Genomic DNA, 13,487 nt, shown 5'->3' with positions numbered 1-13,487 from the left:
CTTTAATTATCACTCAGCACACATGATTTGTTAGAAAAGGAAAAACTTTAAGATACTAGTCTCTCAGTATTTTTAGAATAACAGTTAAAACTAATTAAACACTTATATATCAAAACAATTACATGCTTGCTATCTATTACTTCACTTCACAAGTAGGTATAAATAGTCCTCATTTTACAAATGAGGAAGCCTAAGAATAGTTAAGAAACAAACTTAACATCAAACATCTAGTATGTAGTTAAGCCAGGATTCAAATTCAAGCAGTCTGACTCCTGAACTAGAACTCTACCTACTGCTAGAGCGTAGGATTGTGGGCTACTTAAAAAGCAGTGATCATGCTTTTACAGAGTAGTATTATTTGTCTTAGTCTAAAACAAAGATGTTAACCATACAGATTTATTTTACCTTGCCCTAATTGTGACTTAGACAAACCAAAGTTTTTAGTATCCTAAGTCTTCTTGAACAAGCTAAGTAACTCTTCATGTCTTACCTCATGTCTGCAAGTATCACACGTACTTCCTTCACCCAACAATCATTTGAGTATCCATTATGCACTAGGTACCATGCTAATAAGACACCAAATTGGCAAAGTTGTTATGCATTTATATATATCGGTGTGTTGTATTTATTAGTTGTAAGAAACTTAAGCATACTTATATGCTGAGTGGAAAGAGACTCTGCCTTAGGTGCCAATCAATTCGGTGGAATAAATGAGAATAGAATCCTGCAATTCTCTGCCCCCTATTCTATAAAGTAGATAAATCCATTTTTTCTTACAATTCCTTCAGAGTGACTGAGAAGTAATAACTCAATAGGTATGATTAATCTGTCTCATTCTATACTACCTCATCAGCAGGCAATGAAAGCCTATCCATTTTTAGTGCAAAGGAGATGAAATTAAAATATTTTACTAAAAACCTCAGTTTACCAGGTTATAAGTTTAAATTACTTTTAAAGTTCTATAAATGTATTTTGGGTATGACCTTAATAACCAAATGATAAATGGGAATGTCTAAGACCATCATAGAAAGAAGCAGTCAAAAATTAAGCATGTTTATAGAAGAAGGTAAGGTGGCCATTGCTGCTTGATTTTACATGGAAACATTTTATTGTAAGCAGGCCTGAGTTGAACCCCACTGATTTTGAAAAGGCAACAGAAAGCCAAAAGTTAAAAAGTAAAGTGCAGCAGAAACCCTAACCAGTTCACTGAGTGGCTTAATTGATAGCCAACAACTATAGGCACCAATTACCAACCCAAAACCTTATAATGGCAGGGGACCAAGAGCAGAAGAACCTAAGAAACCAAGGTCAACACATGGAGGAGCTTCTGCTTGTTGGTAATTACTAGTTGTGTGCATGACACCCTGATGAGTTTCCTGACCGGCACGTGCTTATTACATTAATGTCTACATGGAGCTGGCGTACATGAGTTTGGCTCTTATGCCCATGTCGTCTAACAAGCTTCTCTAGGATGTTGTATCTATACTATCATCCAGTATTTGTCTTCCACTGCTAGTCTTTTTAAGTCCGAAATTTGTCTCATCCTATATTGCAAATTTATGGAAGAAGGGAGCAAGGTTAACCCCAAAACAGTTCGGTGCCTTGAAAATAATACATATTGAATAAGTGCTCATTACTGATGGATATGGGATCTACCCTATAGCCACATCCTAATCCTTATCATTTTGCAGAACTAATCCTCCTCATCTCTCTGACCAGTAGGTCCCAGGGGTCAGTCCTTGAACTTCTCTATCAACACTCACTCCTCAGGCAATTTCACCTATACAGACAATTCCCAAATGTATGCAACTTGGACCATTCTCCTCTGAACTTCAGATTCATTTGTTCAACTGCTGACTTGACATCTCTATTAGTATGTCTATTAGACATCTCAAAAACCTAGGCAGTCTGGAAAAGAATTCCTGAACTCTCCCCAGAAATCTGCTCTGCCCACAGTCTTCACATCTCTGTTAATGACATCTCCATCCTTCCCTTTCTCAAGCCAAAAACCATGGAGTCATCCTTGACAACTCTCTTTTCACATTCCACATCCAATCCATCAGCAAATATAGTTGGATCAAAACATATCCAATTGGAGTCACATAAGTATAAAATGCCTGCCTATTTTTATATACAGAAATAAATATAGATATGTGTGGATGCAGATTAGTATACGTACACGTATTTCCTAGCTCGCTGTCCACTGAGCGTGACTAGAAGCAGTGACATTCCAATAACAACAAGCACACCTACCATCCAGATCTTGGCCTCCAAATACCACTCTCTGATAAAAGGAACCACAGCTTCTTAAAAAAATGAGTCTAGGGATGCTGCAGGAAAAATACACAACAAGCCTGAAGCATCTAGTAGTACCAGAGAATAAAGACATGTACGTGTACACACACAAAGGATAGAAGAATGTCAAAGGACACAGAGTCAACCTAAAAGAGATCTCAATGGCCAAAGCTAGAATAATTTGGGCAATAAAATAAATAACGTTAGCACTGCACTATAACCCTAACAATAAAATAAATGTCCATGAATTGAAACTGATATCAATGATTAAATAGGTAGATAGAAAAATAGAGAAGGAATAAGCCTTCCTTACAAAAGAATTCCAGTTAATAAATACAGAAAAAATAAGAGAAATAAAGAAGCACTTTTAGAACACCATAGCCATAATTACTGCAGGCATAATCTACAGATGAATGCTAAAATTAGTGAGCAGAAACAGGATACTGGCAAAGCCTCTAAGTATCCACCCCAAAATATTTACCAATTACTGTAGTGGTTTTAATATATGTCCATAAATTCTTTGATTCTCCTCCTCTAGGAAGTGGGAGTTTCATTCCCCTCCCCTTAAGTGTGGGCTGGTCTTGGCAACTTGCTTCTAATGAACAGAGTACAGAAAGGGAAAAATAACTTTCCAGGGGAGAAATTTGCCAGAAAACACCTTAACAAAATGATCATCAGTGATGTCGCGTTGGTATCATGCATCTCCTAAGAGCACCTCACTTTTTTTCAATGTTTATTTATTTTGAGAGAGAGAAAAAGGGAGAGAGCACACATGTGTGTGCACACACGTGCATGAGCTGGAGAGGGGGCAGAGAGAGAGAGGGAGAAAGAATTTCCTAAGCAGGCTCCGTGCAGTCAGCACATGGAGCCTGACTCAGGGCTCAATCTCACGAACTGTGAGATCATGACCTGGGCCAAATCAAGAGTCAGATGCTTAACCAACTGAGCCACCCAGGCGCCCCAAAAGGGTCCTTCACTTTTATGGTATTCTTACCCCCAAAATCCATAACCCCATTTAAATGAGAAAACATCAGACAAATCCAAATGGAGGAACGGTCTACAGAATACCTAACTAGTACTCTTTAAAAGTATAAGGTCATAAAAGAAAAGACCAAGAAACTATCATACATGAGAAGAGATAAAGGAGACTTGACAATCAAAAGCATTGTAGTATCCTGGTTTGCATATGGAATGGAAAAAGGTTATTAGTGGAAAAACTGGTAAAATACAAGTAAAATTAGGAGTTCGGTTGAGCATTGTAGGACTGTTAATTTCTCAGCTTGATAAATGGTTATGTAAGATGTTAATATTAGGGGAAACAGGGTGAAGGGTATTTGGAAGTGGTTCTTAATAGAAGCAATTTTGCCCCATAAGAGCCATTGGGCAATGTCTGGAAACATTTTTTTTTTTTAATGTTTGTTTACCTTTGAGAAGAGAGATCCCGAGTGTGAGCAGGGGCAGGGCAGAGAGAGGGAGACACAGAATCCAAAGCAGGGTCCAGGCTCTTAGCCATCAGCACAGAGCCTGACATGGGGCTCAAACTCCCAAACCGCGAGGTCACAACCTGAGTTGAAGTCAGACGCTTAACTGACTAAGCCACCCAGGCACCCTTGGAAACATCTTTTGATTGTTACTGCTGGGGGGATGGTAGTAGCATCTAGTGGATAAAGGCCAGGGATGCTACATAACATACTACTGCACAGGGCAACACCCAGCAACAAAGGATTATCTAGTCCAAAATGTCAATAGTGCAGATGTAGAGAAACACCAGTTTAAAGAAACTCTATGTACTATCTCTGCAACTGTTCTGTAACTCTCACAGATCCAATCGCTTCTCATCAATTCCCAGGTCCAAGACAGCACTATCTCCCAACTTCATATTTTGGAAAGCCTCCTAACTGGTCCTCTTGGCTTTACTCTGTACCTCAGACTACTTTCAACGCAGTGGCTCAGAGTGAAGCATTTAAAGCATAAATCCAATCATGCCATTCCTTTGCTCAAAATCCTGTAATAGTTTCCATCTCACAAAGTAAACATCCAAGTGCTTACAAAGGCCTACAGGTTCTATGAAATTCGGACCCAGTCATTCTCTGTGACCTCACCACCTTCTTCTCTTCTATTCACTCCAGTCCAGGCCCACTCGCCTCCAAGAGCTCAGAGAATACAACAAGCACACCTCTGCTTCAGGGCCAATGCAAAATGTTTCTTCCACCTAGTATGCCCCTTACTTCTTTCAAGTTTTTGCTCACTTTTCACCAAGTCTTTCTCAGACATCCTTTTCAAAAGTGCACATACCTGGGGTGCCTGGGTAGTTCAGTCGGTTGAATGTCCAACTTTAGCTCAGGTCATGATGTCACAGCTGATGAGTTCAAGTCCCATGTTGGGCTCTGTGCAGATAGCTGCTTCAAATTCTGTGTCTCCCTCTCTCTGTCCCTCCCCTGCTCGCACTGTGTCTCCCTCTCTCTCAAAAATAAATATTTTTTTAAATTAATAAATAAATTTTAAAAAGTGAACATTCCTGTGGCATTCCTGTCCCTCTTGCCTGCTTTTTCTCCACAGCACTTATCTATCACCTTCTGATACTCTCACTTACTTATTTTGTTTAATATCTGTCTCACACTCTCTAGAATGTAAGATCCATGAAGGCAAGAATTCTGTGTGTTTGGTTCACTATTGTAACCTGTGCACCTAGAATAATGCCTGGCACGTGTACTAAATGGTCAACAAACATTTGTTAAATGAATGATCAGCTCTGAAATCCTAAATTAAATATCCCAGTGTCTTTGCACCACTTTTCACCACTACTGCATCTTCTGTCTTATCTCCTTACTTGAGAAGAATATGATTTGGGGGCACCTGGCTGGTTCAGTGGGTGGAACATGCAACTCTTGATCTGGGGGTTGTGAGCTCAAGCCCCCCACTAGGCCTAGAGCTTACTTAAAAAATAAAAATTCTAAAAGAAGAAAACGAAGGAGGGGGAGTAAGTGGAGGATATGATTTGGAGAAAAAAGAATGGGCTTTGCATCATGGTTTCATCACTTGATAGTGTATGTTTCTGGACAGATTATTTAACCTCTCTAATCCTGTTTCTTCATGTCACACAGAATGACAAAGGGAAGACTGTAAGATTAGTAACACATTGTACAGTAAGTGTTAGAATTAGAAATAAAGTGTTAAAGTGTCTAGCATATAGAAGGTACTCCATAAATAAAAGCTAATATTATCGCTTCCTCCTCACTAGCTCTTTAGCTTCACAATGACATCTATCTAGCTGTTCATGCCCTTTGTTTTCTCCTAATTGAATCACCCCTTCCAGGCTTCCTGTTGATGATCCAGCCTGGACTCCACAGTTCCTTGATTTAGTAACAATCCTCAATATCTCTAATTTCCTTGTCCTTTAGGAATCTCTCCCAAGCAGGCATCTGCAAAGCAATAACAGCCTGGGCTCCGGTACTGAACTACCAGGCTTTGAACTCTAGCTGTTCATCTTATAATCAAGATTAACAGTAGGAACCTTACGAGTTCTTGGGAGTATTAAATGGTTTCCTTCAGCTATACCCAGAGTGATCATGCTGGAGAAAACAATCAAACAACCATGCAAACTGTTGCCTCTACAAATCCAGGGTGTACAATTTCAAATGGGCCCTCCAATGATGCCTAACAATGTTTCTTCACTTTCTTAGTCATGTGTGTATCTGTGTGTACACCCCTCTCTCTCGCTCTCCTCCCCAGAGCCCTCACATTCCCTTGGAAGCTGTTATAAAATCACATACCTTTTTTTTTTTTTTTTTTTTTTTTTTAAACTCACACACACTTTGTAAGAACTCCTATTCTACCACATTCTCCTTCACTCTTAGCAGGTACTCAAAAATGATACATGTCATCAACTCATTCTCCTTCCTGCCCTTGTCAGTTACAAACTTTACCTCCTTCCTTTTGACTCACTGGGGAAAGGAAAATCATCTCCTACCCAAAGCCAATTTCTCTACCTATGCCTTGGATCCCATCCCCTCCTATTGCTTCCAAATCCTTGGCTCAATCAATCATCTCTCTCCCCCTCCCCACCCACCCATTTCTCCCCAACTGTAGTTCTTTTCCATTCCACAGAAATGTGCACAAGAGTCTCTCAATTTAAAAAAAAAAAAAAAAATTATATTTTTATTTTATTTTTGAGAGAGAGACAGAGTGCGAGTGGAGGGAGGGGCAGAGAGAGAAGGAGACACAGAATCTGAAGCAGGCTCCAGGCTCTGAGCTGTCAGCAGAGAGCCCAATGGGGGGCTCAAACTCAAGAGACAGTGAGATGGTGACAGGAGCCAAAGTGGGACACCCAACCGACTGAGCCACCCAGGCTCCCCAAGATCCTCTCAATTTAAAAAGGGAAGGGGAATAAACTTCTCTAAATCCCTTGCATCTCCCTCCACCTATACTCTCCTTTCAGTTCTGTGTTGAAAACACTGTATTAGCCCTTAACTAGCTAATTAATACTTAATTAGCTAAGCATCTGTCATTCACTCTTCAACCCCCTAAACGCATTACAATGTAGCTACCTGCACTTACTGAAGTTACAAATGACAATCATCAAGTCTCAGAGATTTTATTCAGCCCTTACCTTTTTTGGCCTTTTCATGGCAGGATACAGTGTTGACCACTTCTAGTCCTTGAAATATTCTCCTCCCTCAGCTTCTGTGACAAATCTCTCATAACTTCCTTTTTTCATCTTTGGTCAGTCTGGCACAGACGGTTGGCTTCTCTTCAGTTGTCTGCCCCATTCAGTAGCTCACCACATAAATGTGGGAATCATCCTAAATCTTCAACCTCGCTCAACTCCATAATCTGATTATGTACCCTGAACTGCTGATAATATAATAGTTCCTAAATCTCTCATATACCCACTCCTTGCTTTATATCCCTCATCCTTTCTCAACAAGAGTGGCTGGCTTCCTAACTGACCTTACTTCCAGTTTTGCCCTTCTCTAATCCAGCATTCACTTCACTGACAACATGATAGGTCTAAAACACAAACCTGATTCCATCACAACATTTTTTCCCCACTAAATCCTCACAGCCTTTAGGATACAGTTAAATCTTCTTAACATGGTTCATAAGGCATTCAGTATTTTGGCTTCTTACCACTTTACTGGCCCTTGTTCTAAAACTGTACTGTCCTCCTGTGGCTACTGAGTACTTGAATGTGACTAGTCTAAACTTAAGATGTGCTTTAAATGTAAAATACAGGGGTGCCTAGGTGACTCAGACAGTTAAATGTCTGACTTTGACTCAGGTTCTTGGGATCAAGCCCCATGTCAGGCTCTGCGCTGACAGTGCAAAGCCTCCTTGGGATTCTCTCTCTCTCTCTCTCTCTCTCTCTGCCCCTCCCCTTGTGCTTTTTCTCTCTCTCAAAATAAATAAGTAAACTTTAAAGTAAATAAATAAATGTAAAATACATACCAGATTCCAAAGACTTAGTATGAAACGGGAGATGTCAAATATTTCAATAATACTTTCAAAATACTGATCATGTGTTCAAATGATAATATTCTAGCTATATCAAATTAAATAACATATTATTAATATTGTATTATTATTACAGTGTATTGTTAAAAGTAAATAACATTTTATTTTTTTTAATGCAGCTACTAGAAAATTCAAAAATACATATGACATATTTGTGGCTCCTATTATATTTTTATAGGATAGTGCTAGTCCAAACTGTCCTTTCCCTCTTTTCTGTCCTTTCTCTGAACCTAGTTAAGTCCTATTTTTGAAGATTAGCTCAGGGAATCCACAGGGATGCATTTCAGGACTGCCCCCCCAAAACCCCAAGTCTTAGTCAACTATCCCTCCTGTTGCTTCCATCCATAGGAATCTACTTACTCCTGTGTCATATATCACATCACATTGTTAATTATCAGTTATCCACTATCTTCTCCTCCTAAACTGTACCCTGCTTGCAAAAAGGAATATCATTCTACATATTCTCAGGGTCCACCATGCCTAACACTTAAAAGGCAATCAAAATATTTGTCAAATAAATACGAACTATCTATTCTTGGCCTCAAAGTTCTTAGAATTTCTAGTTCCTCAATGAAAACAAACCAGCAGTGAAGGAGCCTAGACTTTCAAAGGAGCTCTAGTAATGAAAGGACTGGGGTGGTGGCGAGGAGTAGGAATTAAAGAGAGAACAGCAATGAGAAAGTAAAGCTCATCACACATATCTGCCTCTTACAGTGAAAACAGGGATTCGCAGCAGTGATATGGAACCTTGAACTCACACTTTGCATGCCAGGGGCCACAGTTTGGTTCCTAAATTACTTAACAGCCCATCTAACAAAAGAGTATGATTTGGCAGGTTTCAACACAAACAGCGAAAGCCCAGCACCTGTTCCGCTTAAACAGCACATCATTACAGTTAAAAACAACAACAAATCTCTCTCATGAAGGAAATGCTAATCTCATGATGCTTCACCATGGAGCAATTTAGAAGAGTTATTATATGAAATGTGCCAAAGCATGAATTTATGGCTGATGCTTATTTGGCAAATATGGTTGGCACTGCTAGATGTTGAAAAACATGTATGCAAATAAGCAAATAAAAGTTTTTAAGCCCTCAGACTTAAATATTTACATTACCATAAATGTACAAAGATAAATGTTTATATGAGTACACATATAATGCATTCCAGGAACATTTTTTAACGAGATTGTCAGAAACAGTTATGAAGTGGCATTATTTCTTTATGGGCCTCAGGATAGGCTTTTAAAAACAAATTCTGACAGAATGTTAATGGGGTACAAACATTAGTGAGGAAGTTTCTCTGTACTATCCCTGGGTAAAATGAATACTCGCCGTGTCATAACAGTTCAAAGCAATCATATCTTTTCCTTTCACCAAACTATTTTCTTCCCATCCTGGAACCCAGCCAAACATAAATATCAGCCCCTAAATGGGGGGTAGAAGATGGAAAGGAACACCACACATCACAAAGCCTTAAAGAAAATAATTTGACATTTTTTCCCACATAATATAATCAACTTGAAGTCTCCAAAATAAAGACATGATAAAATATTTCCCCCCTGACAGCTATGGAAAGATGTTTGTTTTTTCACATAGTTTGTGAGTTGGTCATAGCCAAAACTCACTAGCAATGGTATGAATTCTGCTTCCATTGTTAACTATTAATCTCTGGGCTGAAGCTGTAACTCCCATCTTTAAAGCCAAGAAAATGTACCATATCAGCCATTATAGTTTACTAAACGAGTCACCAAAGAGAAGAAGTGCCAGGCACTTCAGAAAGTAATTAAGGCAGCCAGTGAATTGAGCTATCTAGAAATGCTGTGAAATTACAGAAGCCATCATGAAGCAAGTATCCAAGATTGCTCATGGAAAGTTTTACCCCTGTGCATAATTCACGTTTTTCACTTCCACACTGCGGAGAGCAATACGGGTTCTCCCACTACACACATTTCTACATCATTTATCAGGGGGAAAAAATTAAAAAGCTGTAGCTGAACAAAAATCAGTACGCAGGCCCAAAACAGAATCCTCAAGGCAAACCCAATTCAGGTGAAAAGCTGTTGACATACATCATCCAATGACCTAAAAATAGCCTTTTATGTAAGTCTCCAAATATTTAATTCAACATAGAACCTTACCATATTTAACAGAAGCAGAAGAAAAATGTATTAGCTTTTCTATAGCAAAGCCAATAAAGATGAAATCATAGTTTTCTTTTAACTCGTCACTATCCCCTCAACGCCAGCCTCCTAATAACTCCATTCCAAAGCTCTCAAATTCTTAAACTTGGATATTGAAAACAAACAAACAAACCGGATTGCAAGAAAGTAACATTTAAAGGTGGGAAAGCTCCTCTTTCCTGTCGCTCTCAGCAGTCTTTAAGATTGTCAAGGGAAGAAAAAAAATCAAATTCTCAGACGGATGGTGCAGGAGACGGGGCGGGGGAGGGAAGGGGGTTCAGACCGCTAGTCCTCAACGCGGGAGGTAAGGAAAGTAGCAAGAACGGATGAGTCAAAGGGCAAAGGAGAAACAAATTGACCAACCGAACCACTGAAAATCCCCAAACAACCGAGCAAACCCGCACGTTAGCGGGCTCACAAGCCGCAGGGCCAAGTTGAATAGGAAAGAGCCGTGGGGTTTCGTCCTGGCGCGGTTGGCGAGCCTGCGCCGGATCCTCCCGGGTTGGGAGCGGGATGACCGTGTAGACTGAAGAACGAGAAGCCCTTCCTGCCCCACTGCATCCAGCTCTTTACAGGCTTCACTTTGCCCAGCAGCCTCCCAGCCGCGCCCGGGGGCGTCCCTCGTCTCCAGGTCCCAAGTTTCCCTCCTCTGGGGGGCGCCGAGCTACCGGGGCCCCAGCCGCCGCGGGAGAGGGCGGGGGCGGGAGCGGGGGGCGCCAGAGGGCCCGGGGGCGGCGGGGCGCGGGGGTGACCAGAGATCCCGCGCCTGGCGGACGCACCCACCGCCTGGGCCCCCGCGGCGGCGCCACTCGACCCTGCGCCGCCCCCCCCCCATTCTCTCAGGTCAGCGCCCTCACCCCAGAACGACCGTGGTCCCACAAATCGGCGCGAGAGGAGAAGGGAACCGAGGGGACGCGGGCAGCCCTGCCCCCGTTACCTGAAAGGAGCACATGCCGCTGTGGTGACCACCATTGCGGGCCGTCCCGTCCCCTTCCTGGTGACCAGGGCCGCCGCCACCGAGCAACTGACACTGACTAACAAGTAACTAACTACTCGCCGCCGCCGAGTCGGCCGCGCGCTCCCGGCCGCCCGCCCAGCCCACCAGCCTGCCCGCCTCCTCCCAGCCCCGCGCGCCGCCCCTCCGCGCGCACACTCTCCTTGACGAGCGAGCACGCGCGCGCGCACGAGCCCTCGGTACTCGGCATTCTCCCCAGTCTTGCCTCGGCCCCGCGGGAGGAGTCACGGTGAGGCCCCTCCTCTCGCGTGCCTACCTCCAGAAGATCAGCCTATGAGGGCGCCTGACTGGCTGAGGAGGGCGTGGCCAAAGGAAGAAGGCGGGACGACCAGGACCTTGCACCGAAAGCGAAGGGAAATTTTGGTTCCATTAAGTTCCAGAGGAAAAGGGCAACGAAGTACTGGCCCTTGTGGTGCCGAAGTTCCCTGGTCAGCCTGCCCTCGAATACATAATGTGTATTTTCAAGGACTCCAGTATATAGTAATTACCGATTTAAATCCCAATACTTTCTGCAGGCCTTAGCAATTAAAAAAAAAACTACATATCCCAGAAGTCTCCGCGAAAATAAATCTCACCTTGCGTAATCACGTAATCCTTCGCCGCATTTGAACAAAATAATCCCTTCATTATTCTGAAGGTATGGGGAATAATATTCCATTTTCCTACTCACCGGAACAATTTTAAATGCTACTGCGATAGCAAAAGTTGCCTATGGGAAGATGGTTGAGCGATTAAAGGGAAAGAGACGATATCAAAATAAAGTACTGCGGAGGAATTTTTTTCATGCTGTGAGACGTCGGAGTGAGAAGAGTGAAGGCGATTGAGAGGGGCTCAGGGAATTGTCCTCTGTGCAAGGGACTTTCTTTAGGCCCCAGGCCCCTGCCCACCCCTATCGTCAGCAGGTCAGTAAGCAAGGCGAGCTTCGGGGTGGCCACAGTGGAGGTACCCTTCACCCCTTGAAGATCATCTCTCTTTTGCTGTTGTTACTGGTTCGTCTCGGTTTGAGGCCGTCTGAATGGGGGCGCTTCACTTCCGGCTGGGGGAGGGGAGGAAGACCGTCCTGGGGGAGGGGGAAAACATAACCCATTTCCTGTGGGGGTAGGGTGATGGATTGGGGGTGTCCAACTCACTTCTAGTGCCGGCGAAGGCTTGAAAAGGTGATACTTGGTGCCATTTGCATAGACGGTATCTTAAAGCCTTGGGATTGTGTTTTACGTGAAAAGTTATGTTGTTCCACAAAGTTGTGCTAATCACCAGCCTCCAGTCAGAATTTGAGTTTTGTTTCCATGTGTAAGATGGAAAATTTCCTTCCCCACAAATTTTTTTAAATGCCTTCATCAAAGTATTTGAAGACCCTTGTTAAAATTTCTCAGTTGTACAAGACAGACTTTCTTGTGTGATTAATGAATTGCCCACCTCTGCTCCCCTACTCGAGTCCAACCTTGACTGAGTGAGGTATAGTGGTGTTCTCTGCCTTGACATGCCACAGGAACTCTGTAGCTGCTCTTATAAGGAGGTGGTTCATTATAGGACTCAATGGTTTACATAAATTATGAGGTATTTTCGCCTTACAAGCGTGGAAGTATTGTACTGAAGTATTGAAATACTTGGTATTACCTCGACTGATAACCATTGTTATCTTAAATTCTTAGGCCTGTTTATTTTAGGCTACAGATTTTACTCTGTACCTGAAAACAAGTTACTCAGCCTTAAAAATTCTTACATGTAACTTAACATAGAGCATTTGTGAAAGTTGTGCTTTAGTACATTTTTCCCCTTTATAACTTAATTAATTTCAGCACCAACTAAAAACTGGTATCTGCTCTTTGTGGTTTTAAATCATGGTGCAAGGCTCATGGTACTCAGCTAGATTTTAAACAAGCGGAAAATGTGGCTCACAAAGGACCAAAGATGAATTAAGACAGAACTTTTTATTTTTCCTACATTCTCAATGTTTTATAAAAAACAAAAACTATATGTAAAGTGGTAATAAACACAATTTTGATTCCTTGGCTGCTCCTTTCAGGTACCACTGTGTGTGCGTGTACTGAAGGAATCAAACTTTTTGGAGCTTATGAAATCTCAACTTTAGTAATTTTAGAACATCAAGTGAACTGTAATGTCTTTAAAGACATTTTGAAAGAGTAAGGCCTGTGTACTTTTTCCTTTGGGATTTGTTACCTAATCTGTCCTCAGAATTTGCAGCTGTTTTAATTATAGTTCTTTTAAAAAGCTATTTCATTTAGAGTTTAATAGAAAATGTGTTTTCAACTAAAGATTACAGTAAGGAAAATATGTTTTAACCTTCTGTAGACATAAAAACAAAAACAAAAACACTAAGGCCCTAAAATCAGTGAGTAACCTTTTGAAAGACAAAATTTCTGCAATAATTGAAAAGGCAAGACATGATAATGTCTCTTATTATTAATTGAAAGTTAGGAACATGTAGACTGCCTCGAGCAAGTATTAATTAATTAATTGA

General features: G+C 41.6%; 3 protein-coding genes across 8 annotated transcripts in view; 1 reads left to right on the top strand and 2 right to left on the bottom strand.

The window, feature by feature from the left end:
- PEAK1 (pseudopodium enriched atypical kinase 1) overlaps nt 1–10,897 on the bottom strand; it is a 315,319-nt gene extending 304,422 nt beyond the window's left edge. For both annotated transcript variants that reach the window (XM_086711282.1, XM_025919501.2), the window contains exon 1: nt 6,905–10,897. The gene's annotated coding sequence lies outside the window, so the exon portion shown is untranslated. The remainder of the gene's footprint in view (nt 1–6,904) is intronic.
- Nucleotides 1–11,632, bottom strand: part of LOC147580339 (uncharacterized) — a 60,626-nt gene extending 48,994 nt beyond the window's left edge. The window contains exons 1-2 of the mRNA XM_086708553.1: nt 11,581–11,632; nt 10,928–11,210 (exon numbers count right to left, since the gene is read on the bottom strand). Of these exons, the coding sequence (XP_086564679.1) occupies nt 10,928–11,210; nt 11,581–11,632 (335 nt within the window). The remainder of the gene's footprint in view (nt 1–10,927; nt 11,211–11,580) is intronic.
- The window catches only part of HMG20A (high mobility group 20A), a 68,690-nt gene continuing 66,810 nt past the window's right edge, over nt 11,608–13,487 (top strand). For 4 of the 5 annotated variants that reach the window (XM_086711273.1, XM_086711275.1, XM_086711276.1 and 1 more), the window contains exon 1: nt 11,608–11,907. The gene's annotated coding sequence lies outside the window, so the exon portion shown is untranslated. The remainder of the gene's footprint in view (nt 11,908–13,487) is intronic. The other variant, XM_025919660.2, reaches the window with a different exon arrangement.

Source organism: Puma concolor, chromosome B3 (assembly GCF_028749965.1).
Source record: "Puma concolor isolate L17-30 chromosome B3, mPumCon1.1.hap2, whole genome shotgun sequence".
Taxonomy (NCBI): domain Eukaryota; kingdom Metazoa; phylum Chordata; class Mammalia; order Carnivora; family Felidae; genus Puma; species Puma concolor.
The sequence above is the reverse complement of the archived record's forward strand: the minus strand, read 5'-3'. Positions and strand labels throughout refer to the sequence as shown.